Raw genomic sequence first — 25,285 nt, forward strand, 5'->3', positions numbered from 1 at the left:
TACTGTAAAATAAAAGTCCTGTCTCAGCAACACTTTTTTCTGGAAAAAATTTCCTTTTGTCAGCTCACAGAGTCAGGTGGATTTCACAAAGAAACACCACTATCAGTTTCAGCAGTTTTAGTGTTTAACAGCAGACCACAGACTGATAACTTTCTGTTTTGTAGTAAAGAGTGCCTTTTTTTGCAACCATGCCATACAGTGTAACATTATCTACTTTCGGATAATGGAAATAATTATTTTGAATAAATAATTTTTAATTATTATGTTTAATTATGTTTTAATGTGAATCATTTGGGTAAAAAGTTGTGATTGAAGAACCTTGATTAAATATTTTTAAAGTTAACATAATCTTAAATGATTTTCTAAAGCAAGGATGAAACAAAGCATAAATAATAGGATTCAAACCAGAATTTATTAGACTAACCAAGCTAAATCCGTAATAAAGATTATTTAAAAAACTAATTGTAAGAGGCACATACTGATAGCAAACACTCATCAGAAGCTGGGGTAACCAGCATATCATAAATGTAAACACTGCTATTCCTAATGTCTTTGCTGCTTTTTTCTCAGATTTGGATATTTTGCTTTTTCTGCTTTGTGTTGATTCTGTTTTGTGTATTACTGAATTGATAGCTCTAGCATGTCGACTTGCTACCATAAATATTCTTGTATATAAACACGATATTAAAGAAAAAGGCAGCATAAATGTAAACATAAAATCTATTAAATTCCATGCAGCAATGGAATCAAATGTACAAGCACCTACACAGTCTGTGACAATGGAGTTTCCTTCACTTTTCATATATATTAATATGTACAAAAGAGATAACAACCAACCTAATGAAATACAAAATAATATTCTAGGTACTGTTACTTTAGCATTATAAAAGAAAGGGTTACATACAGCCAGATAGCGATCCAATGAAATGAAGACCAGGTTGCTAACTGAAGCAGAGGTTAAGAGCAAATAAAATCCATAATGAAAAGAGCACATCATGTCACCAAAATACCAGCAATACTCAATATAATTTGAAAATTTGAAAGGCATTACAAGCAACCCAATCAAAAAATCAACAACAGCCAATGAAAGTATAAGAATGTTAGTTGGAGTATGCAGCTGTTTAAAATGACAAATAGAAATGATCACAAAAAGATTTCCAAATATTGTAAGTATAATTACTATTCCAGAAAAAATATAAAGACTGACATAGGCCTTGGTTTCCAGAAGAATTCTAAAACATGAAGCATTGTTATTTGGGTAACAATGACTGATTTGTTTCATCAGTTCCATATTACAGTCATGTCTTGTGTTATCTTTCTACCTCCCTTTGAGAGCTGGTGGAGTTTATACAGTCAGTTGTCATGGATCCCTTGAGTTACAGTTTTGTCAGAATGGTTGAAGAATGCCTCATGATAATGCTGCTTTAATTTTCTGCCTGGATTGGACTGAGTGTGAAAATGGATGGGTGCACAGCAAAATCAACAGTGTTAATTTTTCAGAGTTAGATGAAAGTGTTGATATTTAGTGTTTAATCAACACTAAGTATACTTGATTTTACACTGTCAGTGTCAGGTTTATTAAAGAGCTGGTGCATTTTTGTAGTGTTAAGATATAAACTCTACACAAGAGCTAAATTAGCAACGCCCCCATTTTTGTCGGTTCATTAAGGACAGAAAAAACTTGCGCCGGTGCCATTTTAAACTTAATTTTGAGAACACATGGTGAATACAAGAGACAATGTAGGCCTAAGTGTTTGTAATTTACATAAACAGTACACTTATTTAGCAAGCTATTGTTTGTTAGTTGAACGAATTAGCTTCATGAATTATTTTAATGATTTGGCTTTGATAAGAGCTGTAGCAATGCAACAGCATATTAAATAACATTGATTTCACATATTTTAAATGAATACGATTTTTCTTTTTTAGCGTCCTACAGTTTGGTGGATTGAAAGTGAAACACATGTAAGTTATCTAACCATTAGGTATGTATGTATTCATCACCCATAAAATGTACTTAACAGTTAGTGTTCGTAGCACACGAGGGAATGGCCGATATGCTACTACAGTATTTTTATTTATAAATAGTGAGTGAGGCGCATCAGAAAACTTAACTAAAGTCTTGCTGGGTCGCCTCTGTCTCCGACATTTTATGCGGGAGAAAGAGAGTATGAAATGTACCTTCAACAAAAAAGCGCAACGACTTGTTTGCGCTATGATTAGTTCCAAAAAACATTCGAAAAGAAACGAATATGGGAGCAAGAAATGTAAAATTTACTTTGCAATGAAATCCTAGATAACTCCAGGTGGTTGTGGTACTGAGCACTTGGGTACTCCAGAGTTCTAGTAAAAACTCAGTTTGCCGAGTCCATCGCTACACAGCCATTCACCCCGTCATTATCTATTTAATTATTGATTGTTTGCCTCTGTGAGGTCCCCAACCTTCCACTCGTGTCTTGCGGTCTAATTATCTGTAGCTCGTCGGCAACTGGCCCTCTGGTCAGAGTTGGCATATGTTCATAGTGTTCACACATAGCGATTGTTGATCACTGATTGAAAGCTTTGAGTTAGCGACTGAAAAATCCAGTATAGTTAACAAGGTATCAATTGCCAGACACCGATCAAACTAGCTGCTGTTTAATATATTTTTGTTGTGTGTTTGTTCAATCGCGTTGGTTGCCAGAATTTTAGTACAAGACTGCAACATGAAATTGGTTTGTATGGTGGTACTGCAGCAAATCAGTGGTAAGGTTTTTATCTATTTATTTTTTATATATTTGTCTAAGATTAAGTCCTAGTGATGTATTTTATTGTAATAAACAAAACTAATATTGGTTTCAGCAGAAATGCTTTTGAAAATGCGATACCAAGAAAGCCAGAAGTATATGAAGGTGACTGAGACTGACAGGACTTATGATTATCAGCAGCTCAACTAAGCTGGTTCATCCTCCTTTTTGGTCTTTGATATAGTAAAATTAAATGTGAAAAAAATGTAATGTAAAAAAAACTTTCAGACATTATGTAACATGGGGTGTTTAAATATTATACTATCTAATAGATATTAATAACAATATTTCTCTTTTTAAAAAAAAAAATTTTGACAATTAAAATCAATAGGCTAATGTGCAGCTTTCAGATATGTCACCAGGAACCAGGTATTTAAGGTATTGTGGCTAAGATGGTTCTTGATGACAAGTGCATCAAAAATATTTTTTATATTTACAAAAATGAAACACCAACTATATGCTGTCTTTTAACAGATTTAAGTCACCAATCTTTACTATGTCATTCTTTTTACAGTCATAGATAAATTTGGCTTGCCACCTGATGCTGAAATAGTTTACAAGGATTCATCAGGGACAGAAGTTGATGAGGATATTTTTGGTGATTTTCTGCAGAAAGGAGATGCGATTATGTTGAGAGCTTGTTTGAAGGATGGTAATTAGTCATCTGCATCAAACTGTTTTAGCATTTTTCATTATTTTTTTATTTACTTGAATTTTTCATTTAATTGAATGAAAAGGATCTTTCAATTGTAATTCCATAAGATAAAATGCTGTCTGTAATGATATTGCCCTTAAATGTGTTCCTATTGTTGTCTTCCTAATTTTTTCAGATTCTTCAGATTTATGTTGCTCAGAGTCATCATTCTCCTCTGCTTCAACTGTGATCTTTACTGAAAGTCCTTGTCAGATTGTGGAAGATTTCTCAAGCAAGAAAATGAGATGTGATGATAAGGAAGCAGCAAATAGTGTAAGAGTTCATTGAGGTGTTAAATCTTTCAGGATATGTAAACTAATCTAATTAACTGATATTGACTTTTGTATAATACATGGTTAGTAATTTGGTAACCTTGTTACAACAGTTATCTTTTGGATATTGTTTTGAAATTAAAATATAGTTGAATAACATAGCATATAGCTGATTAGTTGACCTTATTCTGATGTTCTGTATGTTACACAGATGGTTTATGCTACCCAGAACTGTAAACCAGGTGGTGACAAGATTTTTCATGAATATGAGAAAACTAAGAGCTTTTCAGATAGCACCAGGAGACAGCTAGTGAATATTCTTGTTGCTGACATGGTTGAGGTGCATGGGTATGTGTCAAAAGCTTAACAGTGGAAATGGTTCTTGTCTCTTTTCATGTCATTCATGTGTTTTATTTATTTACTTATTTTTTAGACGAGTACCCCCTCAGAGTGTGCACATCAAATATGCTCAAGGAATTGTGGCTTTGTTTCCATATCCAGAGGATCCTTTCTCAAAAAATGGATATGTAAGTTTTACAACCTGGTATACTGGAAACATAGTGGTTAGTGAAGCATGCTTGTGTATGATCAGAATATCATTGGTGCAACTACCTTAAACTGTCATTTATGGTTTGCATTATAATCTATGAAGCTATATCATGATATATACAATATGTCATTTATTTTTGCAGGAACATTTCTATGATCCAGCAAGTGGAAGTGGCTATCTTGCTTGGCGTTTGAAAACTGTTCAACGCAACACAACCATAAACTCAAAAAGTGGCAAACAAGCTCCAGAATCAAGTGGTGGTCCACAGGTTGAGCGGAGGCCTGTTATTTCTGGATGGCAACTCACTGGTGATGAGTGTTGTGAGGCAATATCTATCCTAAACCACTCATCAGATGAGATTGTTGTGAGGGAGAAAATGAAGGCCACTTTTGAATACCGACAAACTCTAGTTCATGATGCTGATAAGTCCACAGACATCCTAGATACCTTCCCTAGGTTTCTTGATACAGATGGCCTTGTAAGTGTTCGTTTTTTATATACACTTTTCTTTGCTAAATATATTCCAAAGTTTCCTAAGGTCTTGTTTATGTATAAGATCAGGTCTAAAATTTGTAGGAAGTTGACAAGAAGGAGGACTTTGTGTTGATGCACTTGTTTATTATCTAATTTCAGATTGAACAAGACTGTCATGCTGTTTGGAGAGGAGACAGCTGGGAAATTTCCTGGTAAGTGGCCAACATTCTTCAGGCCACGAGTAATTGAAGATAGTAAAGGTCTGGTTCTAAATGCACATGTGGATGATCTAATCAAGTCTGCACAAGGAGAAAGTGATGCCGGTAAGTGTACACTAATGTTGAATAGAATTGGTCTTTAGTTAAATTTTGTTGAGCCTTTGGATTTCTTCATCTTCTGACATGTTTAGGTTGGGACCGTGACCTTGCCTCCTTGTGTCTTCTGCTGCATCTTCTTCCTCCTACATTAAGACGTCATAAGAAGATGGCTAAAATCAGCGCTCTTCAGGCAGAGGACTACTTGCTGCAGTTCCTGAAGGTATGTTTAACATATCCGGTCCGTCTAGTGGCTTTTTCTTTAAATTAAACATTGAACAAGGGTAAATGTTTGCTTTTACTCATTTAGAATGCAGGACGGCAACAATTTACCCATTTGTGAACCACAGCGGGTTTGCCTTTTAATGTTTAATACAAGGAGAAAGTAAACTGCAACGTGTTGCTGTTTGGTGTTAGTGATCCATGCCCAAGTCTGTGAAATTCTTACATATAAAAATTGGTATGAACCGCTTTTAAGACTCAACGTTTATTTTGAAATTGATTTTTTTTTTACAGGTTGGTACAAGTATCCAGACTTTCCTGTCAAATGTTGAACCATCTCAACCTTTTTTGCTCTGCATTGGAGAACACAAAAAGAGGATCCAGTATTTCTACATTATTGTGGATAATAAGGCAATACCATGTAAGGCACAAACATCTGTAGCAGCATTTGATGAGCTGTTCAAGGCACATTTTGTTTTCAGCACATCATATAGCCAGGAACTTGACAGTTTTTATGTGTTTATCCAAACTGCAGTGTACAACATCGATATAGGTGCATCTAAGGAAAGACCAAGAGTGAAGGAACTTAGATCTAGATTTCTGAATGCAAATAAGTAAATGTATGGACTGACATGCACTAATTGCCAGAAATGTTTACGTGTTTCATTTGCAAATCTCTTCAATGAGAACACTTCATTTATTTGCCGCCATTTGAAATTTCACCATGGCCTTTACCCAGGAAAGACTTTACGTTTACACTGTGCTGAGACTGGATGTTCATCTGTGTTTGGAACTTCTTTCTGGATTTAAAAACATTTAGTTCAATTCATGGCACTAGTGTTCCTTTTAATTGCCAAAGTAGTACATTTATATCACAGGGTAAAAAAATCTCTGAGTCACATGGATATAATTGTAGTGCTCTTTCTATGTGTGAAACAGATGTGACATTTGCTGAAGGAGATGAAGGCCCTTCTAGAAGTGCAGAACCAAAAACCCAGTCTCCTGTGACTGAAATTGATTTAAATGATGTGTGTGGTGCTCTAGTTGCACATTTACAATCTTCTGGAGTTGCTAATAGCACAGTACTGTCTGTTGTTCTTTCAATGGAGAATTTAGTCAGTGAAATACAAACTAGAACAAAGGAGGCTGTTCTTAAAAATATTCCACCTGTACATTGGGAGAAAGTTGAAGGCTCAATAGAAAACCCTTTTACAAATTTTAATACAGAAGCAAAGCGTCATAAATATTATAAGAGCAAGTGGGAAATTGTCGAGCCAGTAAAATATGTTCTTGGTGTCAGATTTGATGTGAGACGGGATAGAACATCGGGGATATACTGCCAAATTCCTGTACCAGAAAAGTTTGTTTATGTCCCTGTTTTAAAAACAATTCAATCATTGTTTAGAAACAAAGATATACTTGACTCCTTCCAACAGCCAAAACACCACACTGAAGGTCTTTATAATGACATTTGTGATGGGGAATATGTACAAAACAATAGTATTTTTAGATATGAGAACAACTCATTGCAGCTTCAACTTTATTATGATGACTTTGAGACAGCAAACCCTTTGGGTTCTAAAAAGGGAATCCACAAACTTGGGTTGTATGTATTTCATTTTGTGAAATCTTCCTCCAAAATTCAATTCAGTTTTAATGAATATTCACCTTGTTTTACTTTTTCACTCTGATGATGTGAAGAAATATGGCTTTGATGCAATTCTTAAGCCTTTTGTGGAGGATTTGAAAACTTTAGAAACCCATGGAGTCCTTACTCCTTTGTCTGACACTCCGTTGAAAGGAACTGTTGTTCAAGTCACAGGAGACAACGTGGCTGTGCATAGTTTATTTGGTTTTGTAGAATCGTTCAGTGCAACCTACTGTTGTCGTTTATGATTGGCTGAAAAAGATGCCTTTCAGTGGATCTTTACTGAAGACCACCCTGATGTTCTTTTTCGCACTAAAGAAGCACATTTGGTGCACTGCAGTGCTCGGGAAGAAAGTTCAAATGTATCTTCCACTTTTGGGGTGAAGAAAGCTTGTTTGTTGAATACACTGAAGTTTTATAATACTTGTGAAAATTTTGCTGTTGATATAATGCATGACATTTTGGAAGGCGTGGCACAGTACGAGTTGAAACTTGTTTATCAACATTTGGTGAATGAGAAGGTAATTTTTCTGACTGATTTTTGTGAACGAATTCAGTGTTTCAATTACGGATACCTTGAAAGAAAAAATCATGCAAGTGTCTTAAAATTGGATGTCAGCAAAGATCTTGGATTAAATGCAAGTCAAGCTTGGTGCCTGTTGCGTAACACCCCACTTATTTTTGGGGATCTTTTTGAAAGGACCAATCTTTTATGGCACTTGATTTTACTTTTGATACAGATAGTGAATATTGTTTTTTCTCCTCGAGTAATAGAAGGCATGACATATTATCTTAAGCACTTAATTTCAGATCATCATAGACTTTTTAAAACAATTTTTCCTCATAAAAAGTTGCTACCCAAACACCACTTTTTAGTTCATTATCCCCGTTGTATGAGAAAAATAGGACCCGTCTTATACATGTGGTGTATGAGATTTGAGGCAAAACACAGCGTATTTAAAAGATCAAATAAAAACTTTAAAAATATCACCAAAAATCTAGCCAATACACATCAATCACAGATGGCCTTTCATTGGGAAAATGTAAAATTTGAGAGATTTCAGCATGGGCCAATTAAAACTGATATGGTATATAATCTGGAAGGGTGTGAGATGATAATAGAAGAACTTCATTTGACTCCTTGCTGTGATATTTGTACAACAAATTGGGTGAAAATGTTTGGTACTGAGTATCATGTTGACATGTTTGTGTGCTGTGGAAATGAGTCTGAAATGCCGTTGTTTAAGAAAATAGTCACCGTCATTATAAAAGCAGCCCAGGCATATCTTTTACTTTCTGAAGTGGTCACTGTGTCTTTTGATGATCATTTTAGTGCTTTTTGTGTTGAGGAAAGAGCAAGTCTATTTTCTGTTCTCAATGTTAAGAAACTGTTTCACTACAGGCCTTTTGATAAGCAGTTTTCTTATCATTCAGATGGAAACATGTGTCAGAGGGGGACATTTTTTTGTGCACTGGGTGGTTCCATTAGGCACTCATTGTTGGGACTGGGGGGTGAGAAGTTAAAAGGCTGTCTGCAGGATGTCTGTATTTGCTGTATTGCAAAGGAGTCACCACTTTGAAGTTTATGGCTGGTTGAAATTACAAACAATACCAAGTTGTGATAACAGAACTGCTCCTTCCTTGGAGGATGTCTGTATTTTTAGATGTGCCATTGTTTAATCCGATTGTCCAGAACTGATAATGGCAGGGACGTAAGGAGATTTAAACTTCTGGGCTGGAGAAGGCAAGAAGAGGGATGGTCCACTGAGAATGCTGCCAAGACACTCGGACAGAGCACAGGGGCTCGTAGGCAGATGAGGGTACCTGGCTGGCATGACGTGAGGCAGAAGGACAGCACCACTTACTTCCAGGGAGGAAGAGACAGCTCCACAAGGAGATGCCGGTTGTGGGTCCAGTGGAAGAGGGAAGCCACATGAAAGGACCAAGCAAAGCTGGCAGATGAGAAATGAGGCGTGCCTAGGTCACAGCAACACAAGGAGCCCAGAGTGGAAAAAAGGAATGACGAAGAGATGTTGACAAGCATTCAACAATTTGATACAACTTCTATTGGGAAACGAGTGTCCGGGTGAACAGAGTGCATTGGTGGACAGTTGAATGATTGAGTAAAGTGGTTAGTGCACAATGAATTTGTTCTGTAGTCTTACAGCCTGGTGGAAAAAAACATCCCATAGTCTGCTTGTATGTGTCTTATTACTGAAATACCATCTCCCAGATGGTAGCAATAAGAACAATTCTCCACTCAGTTGGCTAGATCTTTAATGATCTTTTTGGCAGTATTTAAGCAGCACTTAGAGTCAGCGTCCTGGAGGAGGGAAGTTCGTGGGCAGTGTAGTGTAGTGTAGTGGTTAAGGCTGTACACTTCAAACACTGAGGTAATGAGTTCATATCCTACTATGTGAGCATGACAAAGTCACTTGACCTGTTTGTTTTCCATTGGGAATAACAAACAAAATGTGACCAATTATTTCAAATAATGTTAGTTGCCTTGGATTAAGACATCAGCCAAGTAGTGAGTACACCTCCAATATTGTGCTGGGCTGTTCTGATCACCCTCTATAGGACTTTGCAGTCACAGTGCAGTTCCTGTACCAAGTGGTGCAGAATAGAATACTTTCAGTAGAGTAGTTGTACTGTAGAGTGATCTAAAGACACATGAACTCAAAACAACCTTCTTCAATCTTCTGAAACTACAGAGGCTCTTGTGTGGCTTTTTCACTACAGCTTCAGTTTGAAATGTCTACATTATATCCTCTGAAATATGACCAACAAGGAATCTGAAACTGCTAACTTTCACAACTTCAGCTTCATTAATAGTGATAGTTGTTTTCTAACTGTAGCACTCTGATGACATTTGTACAAAAATCTTTGTGTATTTGCCAGATAAGGAGTAATAATGAATTGAAAATAATCACATAATAGCATAATATCATTATCTGCAGTAATAATAGATAGGATAAGATAAACTAACTTCAATGATGCATCCAACAATGTTTTCATGTGGAAACCAAAACTAGTTCTATACATATAGAATAACATTATGCCATAATAAATATTTAGTGATTTCCTATACATTTCTCACACATTGACTTACCCTGCTTAGTATTTTATTTTATAAGAATTTTTATTTTTCTGTCTTCGTTAGAATATTAGAAAGATTTAGACTAAACAGGCCATTCAGCCCAACAAAGCCTGTCAGTCCTTTCCATTTAACACTAGAATTACCAAAGCTAACAAAAAAACTTGTAAACCCACCTTAAATCCGCACACACCTCTCTGTCAGTGTCTTTTGTCTTGTAAATGTGTCACTCCCAAGCAGCCTGCTATCCCATCCTCCCATTGCTGCAGAAACGGCAAAAAACTCTCCCAGCTCAAACCTTGTTTATCAGAGAGTCAGGTACCTAGAGCTGTATAGGCTAAAAAATATGTTGTTATTTGGAACACATGCATTTCATGTGTGTTCCATGTCTACAAAGATCTATGTAAGTTTAGGATGACAGGAAATGCAAGAAATGTTGTACACATACCTAAAAGACAAAACTTTTTTTATGTTTTAGTACTAATGACAAAATTGTGATATGAAGTGTATAATCTTTGAAAACTGAAGTCCAAATATCAAATAAGCACTTTCAGAAAAGTTACAAACAGAACAAGTGCGCTTTTATTCAAGACTATAACCGAAGAAAAAGAAATCGGTTTAGTGTGACTTGTTGAGACTTCTTTTGTAGCACAGCGGTAAGAACTGCTGACACCTATTCAAAATGTTACCGGTTTGAACTTTCCTCCGTCCCAAAATAAACGTTTTGAGTAGTGAGCTGCTCTTATTGTTACTATTATAAAATAAAAACATACATTTGCTTTCAGTCTGTAACACCCGGTGTAAATGTATGGTACTTGTAAAGGTTAGCGTTTTTTTTTTTTTAATTCAGTTTTATTCTCTCAGTCACATTCACGCTTGCCCCGATCTGACACTGTTAGTTTTCAAATAAAGATGTGCCATAATAGAGGTGAACTTGAATGAAGACAAGGGTTCTACACCGGAGAAAGAGAACAGAAGCCCCCACAAAAGCCCCCACAAGAAACGTCCACTCACATATAAGAATACTGCAGCTGCACCAGGCATAAAGGCGAAAGATGGCACCGTTTGGATGCAGCAAGAGGTCAGCATTATCCTGCCAGTCAGTCTGCCCCACACCTGTCCTCCAACGAAGCAGCATGGCTTACAGAGCTTGCCAACGTATCATGCAAAGTCCGGTTTGTGATTATGTTTTGTGATGGTCTTTACATAAGAAACATTTATATGTTACTTATATAAAAGCCAGATCAAATGTTATTTACCTTGATTTATTTACTTATTTTCCTACAGCATAAAGTCACAAGTAGACTGCAGAGCGTCCTGTGTTTGATCGACATGGGCATGCTCACAAAGTACAAGTGCACTGAAGTGACTTCAGTTGTAGATGGAGGCTTCTGTCGCACCCTACGCAACTGTGTTTGATCTTATTCAGAAAAAGATCCAAGTCGCCCCACGAGAGAAAGACTTCCTGAGACTAAGGTCATAAAACTTATGAAACCATTTTTGGACAGAGGCAGAACCATAAAGACAGTTGTGTGGAGCTCAAGTTGGGAGAACTTTTTGCCCTTTCTGAGGATTGGGGGTGATGGTATAGTAGGCTGCTTGTCTTGATCAACACATTTACAAGACAAAAGATGCTGAAAGAGAGGTGCGAAGGAATTTAAGGTGGGCCTGATTTACAAATTTTTTCATAGGCTTTGGTAATTCTGTTGCTAATAGCGGTGAAAAATTTACCCTTAACAAATTTGCAGCTTTGTCCCTGTGTTCTTGTTCGACCCAATTTAAAGTAACAGTCTCGATACAATGTAATAATTCCTTTCATTATTTTGAAAACATCAATCTTGTTTCCTTTTAATCACATTTTGCTTAAACTGAAAAGGCTTGGCTGTTTTAATCTTTCCTCAGAAGGCATCCCCTGTAGCACTGGAATCAGCCTATTCGCTCTTCTCTGGACTTTTTCTAGCACTGCTGACTCCTTTTTGTAACTTGGAGACCAAACCTGGACACAGTACTCCAGATGAGGCCTCACCAGCGTGTTATAACGCATGAGCATATCTGCCTTGGATTTGTACATCATGCTATATAACCTAAAATTCTATTAGCCTTCTTAACACTAGAATCCCTGAAGCCTACAAAAATAGCTTGTAATCCCGGCCCACCTTAAATCCCTTCACACCTCTCCATCAGCGTCTTTTGTTTTGTAAATGCTTCGATTAGCACAAGCAATAAGCAGCCTTCTGTCCCATCCCCCACCTTGATGGAGCTTACCTCGGGCAAAAAGTTCTCCCAGCTCAAGCCAAGGCTCCTTATCTGCGTGTGAGGTTCCTGGAGTTGTATAGGGTAAATAATACATTATTTCATTATTTGAAATGCATGCATTTCATGCGTGTTCCATGTCTACAAAGATCTGGGTAAGTGTAGGATGAAAGGAAATGCAAGGCAAGAAATGCTGAACACATACCTAAAGCAGAAACGTTTTCCATGTTATACTAATAATGACGTAAAGTGTATAATATGTGAAGACTTTAGTCTAACTATCAAATAAAAATGTGCCCTTTTATCCAAGTTGTTGTCAATGAGTTAAAAACCTAAGCTCAAGTATCAATTGACAGGAAGTTGGTATGTACTGTATTCTTGAATGGTGTAGAGGTAAGAACTGCTGCTTTACAATTCAAAGATACCAGGTTCGAGACTGGGCACTCTGCGTTTTGAGTAGTGAGCTGCTATTATTAATATTTCTATAATATAATAAAAACATACATTTGAGCTGAATCTGTAACACCTGGTGTAATTTTGGCTACTTGTAAAAGTTAGCACTTGTTTTTTTTAATTATTCAGTTTTATTCTCTCAGTGACATTCATGTGGTACAATAAACTTGCCTCTGCCTCTCTGAGTTGATGGCATTTATCTCCATTCTTTTCACAACAGCAGTGCTGTGGCTGATGCCTGCTCAGAACTATTTGTTGTACCGGCAATCAAAGATTCGATGTCCCGTGACCGCTATCAGACTGGGCAAAGGCAGGACCGTAACAACAGACGGCTTTTTCACAGCACTTTCGCTGGCTAATAGACTGCTGCACGCTGCTTGGCACCATAAAGTATAATAGGACTTCCACCTGCAGCTAAAGTCATTTCAGTACGCGAGCAATTTGCCACGCTGCTCTTTAGATCTGGCAGTGCCATGATGGGGGAATAACACATCTGCAGCGTCCATGTGGCACTGACATATCCTCCCCCTCAGCTAAGACCTACAGGGCAGTCCTGCGAGAGGAAAAGGGCTTTGCAGAGCCGGGCTTCCAGGGTCCAAATCCATGGCCCGTCCTCTGCAAAAAGAACAAAAAGAAACAGTGGGAGAACATGATGTCCTTCATTGCCCCAGAATCTGTCCCGAAAGGCAGGAATATTGTGTGGGGCAATGCATTCATCTGTGCCCCCTCCTATCATACAAAAAACATCTTCAATAGTGATTGGCAAAACAGGTGGGGAATTGATTAAGCCCCGCCTTTTCCTGTACACTGTACAGCTGTGAGTCCCTTTGGTTGGAGCCAGTGTCCCCTGATATATGCGATATGGCTGGGGACACAAATTCACATGATATAGGCTGGCCCTTCTGATTGGCTGCCAACAGTTTGTTGTGCGTGTCATGTGAAATTGACCAGCTGCCCATTTTCTTATATGGCCTCCGGACAGTCTGGGAACCTATATTGATTAAAGAGGGGCTCAACACCGTCTGTTTGTTTTATGGGAGTCTGCCCTACCTGACAACCTATCACGTGATCCATGCACACTTCGGACGGTATCCCTTTTTCTCTTCATCTATTGACCTTAACAGTCTCAATAATAGCTTCTAATATTCACGGTTCAGGCAGAATTACTTTTTAACAACATCTGGCATAGCTGTTGGAGTCAATGCTATTTGATTTCCCACAGATGGATCAGGGATTATTTCACACTGCACACTTTTATTATGTACTATACAGTGTTCACTCACCTATATAGCCGAATCAATGCTTGTGTTCCTTTTATACCCAAATTCCGAAGGTGCTGGTTCAGTGCTTCAAAATGGGAGTCTGGTAAGCCTTTTCACCTCCTTGACAGCAGTCTCTATGTTGCCAAGGAGTAAAAGAAGCAATTGCAGCTCCAGTAATGTTGCAAGCTGTTCTGGCTCAGTCGGTCCTTCAGGCTTTTCCGGTGGGTGTCAAGATGGACTTCGCAGATTTCCATCGTCTGTGCCACCTCAGGTAAGGACCTTGTTGTACAATTCCCGACGTGGGTTGTCAGTAGACGAGACTGAGCAACCAGGGGATAGAGTAAGAGAGACAGACTGAAAAAGACTATTCAATAACAGCAGTGTGCAAACTTTTTTACAAACTAATGTCTTGCAAAAATATTTACAAAGTCCAATGCAAAGACACTTGCAAAAAGAAAAATTAGTGCAGGTATTAATTATAATATTTACAGTGGTTTCCAAATCAGAAGTGAAGTAAAGAACAAAACAAAAAAAAAAACTCTTCCAGCTCCTTTGTCCAGCTACAAAACAGATCACAAAGGAGAGGCTGAAAAAAGAAAACAAAAAACTAAGCACCCATGGTCCCCAACAGGGCTGTGTTGCCAGACTATATCCCCCAGCATTCCCTGCTGGTTTCCAAATGGGCACTGATATGGAGGGGTACTGCCATTTAGCGTTCTGGGGGAATAACACATCCCCCGCAACATCTTTCACAACTGATTGGCTGTACATCCATCTATTCTGGGTCTGGTTTCTTCCTCTTCCTTGGCCAGGATGCCTGTCCAAACCATTTGACACAGACAATATGTACTCGCTGACCTCCTTAAGAACTTCAGGGTAAATACTATCTATTCCTGATGGTTTCTTTGACTTCAGTCTATTTAATCTAAGCAGTACTTCTCCCTTTGCAATATCGAAATAAATCAGTACCTCCTTAGTAGTCCATTTTACTGCTGGAAGGTTATCCACTTCCTCACATGTGAAGACCTCATTAAAATGCAAATTTAGAGCATCTGCTATTTCACTGTCTATATTTTTTAATTCTCCTTTACTGTTCCTCATGTACTTAATCTGCTCCTTGACCATTCTTTTACTACTAAATTACTGAAAGAATCTTTTTCAGTGGTCTTTCACCTTATCTGCTATATTCCTCTCTTACCGACTTTTTAACAAACTCCCTAATATACTTCTCAATGGTTCCCCTCATATTCTCAATGCCCTCATGATTCACATTGGAATTATTAATCTTCCAGTATACATTATATACAGTGTTTTTTTCCTTTGCAGCTTCTTTTTCTACTCTTTATTAACCCACTGCAAAGTTTTTTTTAATTTCCTATTAATTCCACCTTTAGGTATGTACCTTTCCTGCATTATGTGCAAAAAATTTTAAACCTGTTCCACTGCTCCTTGACTATCTCCACACTTAAAAGCTCATCCCAGTTTATCCCTTTTAGATTTAGCTGCATCTGTTCAAAATTTACCCTACCAAAGTTAACAGTTTTAGTAACACTAAACTGTAACACTGAGAATTGTATTATATTATAGACACTTGACCCTATTGGTTCAATCGCCTCTATACCCTCAATTCTATCCTGGTTATTACGAAATATTAAATCCCCCTGTAAACTTGCCATTTGAATATTAAAAAAATGCTTATTTAAATTACTGTTTGCATTTGGGAGTCTATAGCACACTCTTAAAATAAGGCCTCTTTCCTTAATGTTTTCCATACAAATCCAGACCTCCTCATTAAGATGAGGCTCATCATCCAACTAAAGAAGACATGCAGACATGCATAAATTCTTCTTCACATAAATGGCAAACTGAGTCCCCAACTATCACGACCTCTCTCTCTGGTTACTGGTTTTGGGGTGTTCCGTTGGGGCTCCTTATGCCTGCTGACCACATCACAGTCTTCAGAGACACCATTCAGCTCCACAAGGACCTGAAAATTGTCCTTCCAATTCATGGGTTGATGGACAGTGTGCACCCTTTGCCTTGTGCCTTGCAACTGTAACCCACCTATCTCTTCTTGGTTGCTGAGTGATTTAATTTTTTTTTCTTAAAATGACTAAAAATTGCTTTTGTTTGTTTACTCTTTGTGCAAATCCTGAAGTATTCTATGTATCTTGACTCAGCAATAGCCACTAGAAAAAAACTAAAAAAAAAAACAAAAACTGTTTTCAGCATTACTGGGTTACCATAAATTAAATAAGCATGACCCTAAAGTAAAACTATTGATATACACATTCTAGTACAAATAATAGACATTCTGGAACTAATTTGGTAGGTTTGTTTTTTCATTTGCTTTTTATCTGTGAAATTGTTAAATACAGAGTATGTTAGGTAGTACAGTATATTTTGCTGCTAGAATCATTTCTGTTTGGATATTGCTTTTGGCTCTTCTGTTTCATTAATCTTAAATTGACTCATTCACTTTAGACATCTTGTCTCTATCTCAATACAAAATAATTTCTTTAAAATGAATGGAAAATTAAGTCAATTGATCTAGTCTGGCATTTAGATGGTTTCCATTTTTAGATAAAGTGAGAATTTTGCTTCCTGGAAAAAAAACTCCTTTTAGTAACTTCACTCCTCAAGGGCTAATATAATAGCATAAAGTTCTAGATTCATTAAGCGTTTCATTAAGTCATTCAAATGCTTCTTGGTCTTCCTTGTCCTGACAAATTTTTCAGACATTTTTTAAATTATCTTCATTGCTGGTAATATGATGGTTCTAAAACATTTAACAAAGCTTCTATAATAATTCTCCATACCACAAGTTGCTGAACATTTCTGCTGTATTTGATACAGGCAAATTGTTAATTTCCAGGTTCCTTGCCAAATCCATACTTAGACTCTGATAATTGAAAAATAACAAAGAGATTTGATGGAATTTATAACATTTGCTAAGAGGCCACTAGTACTTTGAAATGTATTATAAAATGCTCCCAGTGTGACACAATATTTTCAATTAAGGGCTGATTTACTAAGATACAGTATTTGTCCATTGCTTAACATAGTAATACTGTACCATGAGGTAAATCAGTAAACAATGACCCCCCAAAACCCCTCCTTCTCAACTGTGTTACTGAATGTAGATACTGCAATACAACCATTATCTTTTTAAATATAATAATATTCAGGTCATACCAATATGTATGTAGCCCTCCCACCAAAAAAACTGGCACGTTACCTATGACCACCAGGGCCGTATTCATTGTTCATGTCTGAATTTAGCAACCTTTTATCTGACTTGGCTATAAATTATGATCACGTAGTACTGATGGGAGATTTTAATGTACACATTGATGTGGAAACTGACACTTTTAGCAAATGTTTTACTTATTTGTTAAATTCAGTAGGATTTTGTCAGAATGTCAAAGGTCCAACTCATAATCATAACCACACATTAGATTTAATTATAACTTACAAAGTTGAAATTCAAAATTTAATTATTACTCCATTAAATGAAGTTATTTCTGATCACTACTTAATTACATTTGATTTGGTCCTGCCCTTGCGAACACACTCCCAGATTAAAACAAAGACAGTGCGGCATCTAGATTGTAATTCTGCTTCAAAATTTATAGATACTTTGAGTAAGTCGAGTGTAATTGTGGAAAACCATTTAGATCATTTAACATCAAATGTAAACACAGAAAACAATTTAGATCAGCTAACATCACATTATAATGTGACCTTGAGAGATGCTCTGGACACAGTGGCTCCCCTTAAAACAAAAGTGATCAAAGCACATAGAAACTCTCCCTGGTTTAATGAAAACACTCGAGCTCTTAAATTAGAGTGTCGAAAACTGGAACGCAGATGGAGAACAACAAAGCTACATGTCTTTCAAATTGCAGGGACAGAGAGTGTTAATAAATATAAAAAAGCCCTCTTTAAAGCTCGGTCAGAATATTATTCTACATTAATAGATAGCAATAATAAAAATCCTCGGGCACTGTTTAGAACAGTGGCTAAATTAACAAATGGAAATTCAGATCAACTGTGCAAAATACCAACAGACATTAGCAGTACAGACTTTATTAACTTCTTCAATGAGAAAATTAAAAATATAAGATCCCAGATCTCTGCATCACAGTACAAACCAAATACTAGCTTAGCAGACCCTGTCTCACATTGCACTCAGCACTTTAGTAATTTTAATCCTGTAACTGAGCAGGAAGTCTTAAGTTTAATTGCTAAAATGAAGCCCACTACTCGTTCCCTAGATCCAGTGCCAACAAAACTAGTAAAAAGTGCAATGGATGTTCTTGCAGCGCCTATCCTAAACATTATCAATAGTTCATTATTGCATGGCACAGTACCAGATGCACTAAAAGTGTCAGTCATTAAACCATTACTTAAAAAGTCAGACCTTGACCCATATATACTAAAAAATTATAGGCCTATTTCAAATTTACCGTTTCTCTCTAAAATACTAGAAAAAGTAGTTGCCAGTCAGCTTCAGACACACCTTATGCATTACAATTTATTTGAGAAATTCCAGTCTGGTTTTCGCACTGGTCATAGTACAGAAACGGGTTGTAAATGACATTCTGATATCCTCTGATGAAGGAAACTCAACTGTAATTATGTTGTTGGACTTAAGTGCAGCATTTGACACCATCGACCATTCTATTTTACTGCACAGGCTAGAAAATGATGTTGGGCTTACAGGCACCGTGCTCGCTTGGTTTAGTTCTTACTTATCAAATCGATTCCAATATGTAGAGAAATGTATTGACAGTACTCCATCATTATACACAGAAGTTCAATATGGTGTCCCGCAGGGCTCAGTACTGGGACCTTTACTGTTTTCACTGTACATGCTTCCACTGGGATCTATCATTAGGAAACATAATGTTAATTTTCACTCGTATGCAGATGACACCCAGTTATACCTTTCATTTAAATCAAATGAAGTTTCTCCAATGTTGTCTTTAATTAGTTGTGTTAGTGAATTAAAGGAGTGGATGAATAAGAACTACTTGTCTTTAAATACAGATAAAACAGAGATGTTAATTGTTGGAGGGAATGATGCTGATCACAATAATATTTTGTCATCATTTAACTCAATGGGAATCCCAGTCAATTTTACTGAATCAGCCCGCAATCTAGGAGTTATCTTTGACTCTAGCATGTCATTTAAAGCGCATATTACAAAGTTGTCCAAAACATGCTTCTTCCATCATAAAAATGTTAGGAAATTAAGGAGCTTTTTAAATAAACAGGATTCTGAGAAACTAATTCATGCATTTATCTCTAGTAGGATTGACTACTGTAATGCGGTGTTCACTGGATGTTCAAACTGTTCTTTATACAGCCTCCAGTTAATCCAAAATGTGGCTGCGAGAATTATTACAAGAACAAGAAAATACGAACACATAACTCCAGTTCTTAAATCCTTACACTGGCTCCCGGTTAAGTTTAGGGCAGATTTCAAAATCCTTCTTTTAACATATAAATCATTAAATGGTCGAGGTCCGGCTTACTTGTCTGAACTTATCATGACTTACAAACCAGAGCGCACATTAAGATCTCAAGATGCCGGTCTGCTTATGATTCCAAGGATTAATAAAATAACAGTGGGGGGTCGAGCTTTTAGTTACAGGGCCCCTAAACTGTGGAATGGTCTGCCTGCTACTATAAGAGATGCCCCTTCGGTCTCAGCTTTTAAATCCCGGCTGAAGACTCACTACTTCAGTTTAGCATATCCTGACTAGAGCTGCTGATTAACTGTACAGACTGCATCTCTGTTGTTAGTCATTAGCACTTAAACATAAGTAACATGACAGTTATAATTGTATACTAACCCTCACTTATTCTGTTTTTCTTCTCGGTACTCAAATGTGGCACTTGGTGCCATGGCCCACCTGCCAAGTTGTTTTGCCTGCCTAAGGAAAAGTCATCCCAGATGGAGGATCGCAGGAATCGTGGGAGAGAGGGGTCCTTTCATCGGATTGGCTGGCCCAGCACTGTTTCAGCTGTGGAATGGCCAAATGGGGGAGGCAGCTTGAAGGATGAGGTCTCCAGGACTCTATACAAATACAAATCTTATTATGGGATATATCATCTACTGTTAAATTCTACTCTGTACTTCTAAAATTTATATATCTTTTTTATTATTTCTTACTATATTGAGAAATTGTTCTGTGTACTGTACTGTACTGTATTGTATTGTATTGACCCCCTTCTTTTGACACCCACTGCACGCCCAATCTACCTGGAAAGGGGTCTCTCTTTGAACTGCCTTTCCCAAGGTTTCTTCCATTTTTCCCTACTAGGTTTTTTTGGGAGTTTTTCCTTGTCTTCTTAGAGAGTCAAGGCTGGGGGGCTGTCAAGAGGCAGGGCCTGTTAAAGCCCATTGCGGCACTTCCTGTGTGATTTTGGGCTATACAAAAATAAACTGTATTGTATTGTATTGTATGACTTAGGATGAAATTTCACTGGTGGGATCCACATTAAACACCTCCCAATAAATTTTAATAACCAATGGGTCCAATGAAACAATTATTATTTATAATTGTTACACTATTTCAAAGTAATGATTTGTAAACACTCACTCCTTTTTATTAATCATTTGAATGCAACCACCACGTAAGCACTTCACACAATCATGGATAGAAAACAACAAACAAACAAACAAAAAAAAAGAATAAAACACATTTATTTAAACACACCACTTATGGGATATTATCACAGTTCAACTTAACTAAATTTGTCTGAGTTACAGCACAATAAAGGTTCACACATAGAAATCAACAATAAATATATAAGTATATATATATCTATAAAAAAAATCGTTGGCGCGCTTAGTTGGAGCTCATATGCAGTACATAACTTCACGTGTACTCATGGTGTCCTTCCAGAACTTTTAATAATAATAATAATTCATTACATTTATATAGCGCTTTTCTCAGTACTCAAAGCGCTATCCACACAGGGAGGAACCGGGAAGCGAACCCACAATCTTCCCCAGTCTCCTTACTGCAAAGCAGCAGCACTACCACTGCGCCACCTGTTCCCCACACTTCTCATTTTCCTCCATGGTTAAACACAGGAATCTCACAGCTCTGTCTGGGATGACGCCAGCAGCTTTGTCTTGATGCGGGATTTATTTGCGTTCCCTGATTAGTTGTTGACTCCTGTGATATTTCTGACACTGCTTATTTGCGTTTTCTCCTTCTCGGATAAATCATGTCAGACGTATTGCGTGCCAGCTGTGCCTCTCTGGAATTGGCTGTGGTGGTCCTCCAAAAAGTCCTTATCACCGAGCTCTATATCGCTTCAAGGGAGAGCGCGTGACTGCGCAGCTGCGTTTATCTCTTCGACAGGTGAGGCGTGAACCTGCTTGGCGCGCGCGCACTTAGCGTCAAGTAAACACTTCTGAGTTTACTATTATACCCAACTAGGAGGGTGCTAAATGTAAATTTATTAGATGTATTAAATGACTTGAAATTAAATTTAAATTTATGGAAATTTTTACACTAAAGCAGTCAAAACTTTAAACATTATTACCTAAGGAGTTTGGTCAAAATATTGAAATACTCCTTGTGGGAAGATTTGGGACCTAGTTGTTTTATCACTGTCCATACCCAGACAGTATATAGAAGTGATTAAGAAAGTTAGGGCTTGTGTTACATTGTGTGCTATGAGGGCTATAAATTAAAAGAGACTATTTTTGAAATGTACATGACACTTGTCAACCATGATCTGGAATATTGTGAGATGCTGTGGCTTACTAATGCTAAAAAGGGTGAAACAGTACTAGAGAAAATGCAGAAAAGAGCAGTGATACTGATTCCAGAACTACCGCGTAGGAGATATAAAATAAAAACTATTGAAAACCGATTCTTTTCAGCTTAAGCAAATGTAGATTAAGATATGACAATCTAGAAGTGTTTCACATTATGAATAGAATTAGTAATGTTCCTCCATGGCACAGATGGAAGCTGGTTAAGATCAAATGTTGCACTAATATGAGAAAACATTTCTTCACACTAAGAATTACAGGTACATGGATAATTTACCAAATAGTGTAGTACATAATACACTGTGAGCCATCAAATCTACACTCAGCAACATTTAACATAAGTAGGGTGAACACAGTGAAGCAGTTGGCACTGGCTTTGGTGTTTTATTGTATTAAATATATGACTCTTTGATATTAAAACTTCAACTAAGTCAGTATTCATACAAAATACAATTCTGTAAAACCAAATAAGTGGATCTGACATAACTTTTTTAGTGCCACACATTAATACAGAGTGGGTATTAAAACAAATTCTTTTAGGGATGTAAATCCATAGTGATTAGTAGAAACTGTCTGTAATAATCGGACATAAAATTAGTACAAATGATACATAAAGTCTGTACAAAGAAACGGGAAAGAAACGCACATGGCATTTTATCTTTCAAACTAGTAGAAGAATTTATTTTCTAGGTTTATTTTCTGGGTTTCCTACATATGCTGCATAATAAAATGACAATCCGATTTTTTCTGTGCTTCATCTTTTCTCTGTGACTTTTCAAACACTTTGATACCTGACCATCATATCATAGATGATAGCTGGGTTGTAAAATGCATGCAATAAAGGTTACACAATCAAAAGAAAAGATTCTAAACCAGCTACAGCTTTTTTGATTTAGACTTTAATGACTTTTGAATTAGTTGGAATTGTCTCCTTCTATTTTAGACATATCAAATAGTTTGAAATAAAATTTAAAAGCTGATACAGAATTACTAAATCAAAAATCTCTATACAGTTCTTACATTTAACCCATTTTAGATTGAAATGTTCAGCATAGGAATGTTACACAGGTATGATTCAGAATAAGCTGATGTACAGCAGTTTTGTTAATAAGCTGAACAGAATGCAGACACAGATAGAGGAGGGATAAAAACAGATTTCTATAGTTCTTTAGGCTTCTTCCAGTGAATGTATCATAACAAATGAAACTTTAGAGATCAGGTCCTTCATAGAGCTTATTTTTTAATGTGTGTACAGTAGAAGCATCTCCTCCTATACGAATTAATCTTATGCAAAGTTAGCATTTTACAGTACAGCCTGGCTGATGAACACACAGATGAAAAAAGTAACATTTTTTATTGTATATTGCAAAAAGAATAAAGATGCACACCAACCATACTCTGTCACTCTCAGTCTTACTCTTCTTATGCATAAAGGTTACTTGGCTAACTGTAATTTTTAGGAAAAAAGGCACTATGTTGTAACTCTGGCTGTACTGGATCTATTCAAGGTGCCATCACATACCATTATATTTCAGTTTAAGGATGAACATTTGAATTTCAAACCTTTAATGTTATTTTTATAGGGAATTCCAAGATCTTTGAATTTTATGGTTGACATTATACTGTATTTGTTTCATAGTAATCCACAATGTTTACCATTAAAGCCAAAAGTGTCTGCCGTGCTGATTTCAGAAAACTACTCAAATTTTCTATAGTGGTCCTTCAAAAATAATATACTTACATAGTCATAAAGAAGGCGATAGTTCTGTCAATTATACAATCTAACCTTTGATGAATTTTGACTCAGTATTTTGCATGTTACCAGAAGTTTAAGGGCTTTTCGAAACCAAGGATATAAAAAGGCATATATCAATGGGTTAAAGGCAGAATTGACATATCCAAACCAGGCAAAACTACCAAATACAACTGTTGGAGTTGCAAAATTGATAAATACATCAATAGGAGCATCAATAAAATAAGGGAGCCAGCAAAGTAAAAAAACTCCAACAATTACTCCAAGTGTTTTAGCGGCCTTTTGTTCTCGTTTTTGATTCTCTCTCCTCTTTTTTTCTTCCATAGAAATTTTGTCCTCCATATTTTTTATCATTCTGGCTTGTCTTCTTGCGACAGAGAAGATTTTTGTGTAAATGAATATCATAATCACACATGGAACATAAAATACTGTTGATACCAGTACAGCCCATACTTTATTGAACATTAATATACAACCACCTTCACAAGACAAAATCACAACCAATTCTTCAATACCTTGAACATTGGCTTTGGTGTAAATTAAACCAAAGCTAAATATAACTGGAAGTATCCATGCAATACCTATAAATATGTAAACCACTCTAAATGTGATCTTTGTTGTATAGGTAAGAGGACTGCACACTGCATAATACCGATCAATAGCAATGAAGCACAAGTGGAAAATCGAAGCACATGAAAGCAAATTATCGATGCATAATAAGAACTGACAGAAAACTGGCCCAAGATACCAGCACGTTTCAACTGTTCTCATAATAGCAAAAGGCAACACACATATTCCAAGTGAAAAGTCAACTGTTGCCAGAGAGCAGACGAGGAAATTATTTGGTGAATGCAGCTGTTTAAAATGAGTTATGGATATTACTACAATCAGATTTCCACAAATAGTGATGATTGTAATTGATACAAGAATTACATACATTGCAGCTCTAACCCCCAATGATCTGGAAACCTTTATACAGGAGTTGTTTACATTTTTGAAGCAATATTCAACTTCCTCCATGGCAAATATCCCAGATTGTACGCGTGTGATGAATTACTAAGAAGATTGTTTACACATGCATAATCAAAAGATGCAGAAGCAAGCTAAAATGAAAAGAACATACATGACATATGTTAGTATACAGGTATATAACATAAATGCCCACATCATATTCTGAGCAAAGTCATGATTATGTATGCTTGTAAATACAGTGTTCAGTAAAAATTAAATACTTTTTTAAAGAAGTTTCAACTAGAATAGCAAGACTGCATGTGGTATTACCAAAGAAAAGTGATACTGTACAATAAACATGATCCATTTATGACATGCTTCAATATAGCATTTAATATTTTAACACAGATTTCAAAAGCCAAAGATGTAGTTAAAACAATACCCTCCTGATCAGTACTTTTCAAAGATGTCTGTCCATATTTTCAGTGAAGACAATACTATAATTAGTGATTAATAATGCCAGGCTGAAGAGGTGAATGCTACATTATTATTTATGTAATACTAGCTGTCCCCCGCGGCTCCGCCTGCGTAGTAGTGAAACAGGACAGCGAGGAAGGCCCTGCCTGGCTCCCCACTCCTGACATCATGCTTCCCCCTCCCCTCGGCCTGCAGTCTCTGTCTCAGATTTAAGCGAATATATCACTCCTGCAAGCAAACTATGATTCTTAGCTTGATGAGAGAAGTCACAAAATCAA

The 25,285-nt window shown here is 36.7% G+C and overlaps 2 protein-coding genes across 2 annotated transcripts; both read right to left on the minus strand.

Moving 5' to 3' along the window:
* Positions 1-277: 277 nt before the first annotated feature.
* On the minus strand, positions 278-1,292 carry LOC127527116 (trace amine-associated receptor 13c-like). Its single transcript, XM_051924754.1, has one exon. It carries the CDS (start codon positions 1,289-1,291, stop codon positions 278-280), a length of 1,014 nt encoding a protein of 337 aa, XP_051780714.1. The 5' UTR covers position 1,292.
* A 22,185-nt stretch (positions 1,293-23,477) lies between these two features.
* Positions 23,478-24,664, minus strand: LOC114649476 (trace amine-associated receptor 4-like). Its single transcript, XM_028798965.2, has one exon. It carries the CDS (start codon positions 24,597-24,599, stop codon positions 23,595-23,597), a length of 1,005 nt encoding a protein of 334 aa, XP_028654798.1. The 5' UTR covers positions 24,600-24,664; the 3' UTR covers positions 23,478-23,594.
* Between the last annotated feature and the right edge of the window lie 621 nt (positions 24,665-25,285).

This window comes from Erpetoichthys calabaricus, chromosome 3 (assembly GCF_900747795.2).
Source record: "Erpetoichthys calabaricus chromosome 3, fErpCal1.3, whole genome shotgun sequence".
In the NCBI taxonomy this organism is placed as follows: Eukaryota; Metazoa; Chordata; class Cladistia; order Polypteriformes; family Polypteridae; genus Erpetoichthys; species Erpetoichthys calabaricus.

Bases quoted from the DNA above. Each gene is read 5' to 3' on its own strand.
- LOC127527116 (XM_051924754.1), bottom strand. From the start codon at position 1,291: ATGGAACTGATGAAACAAATCAGTCATTGTTACCCAAATAACAATGCT.
- LOC114649476 (XM_028798965.2), bottom strand. From the start codon at position 24,599: ATGGAGGAAGTTGAATATTGCTTCAAAAATGTAAACAACTCCTGTATA.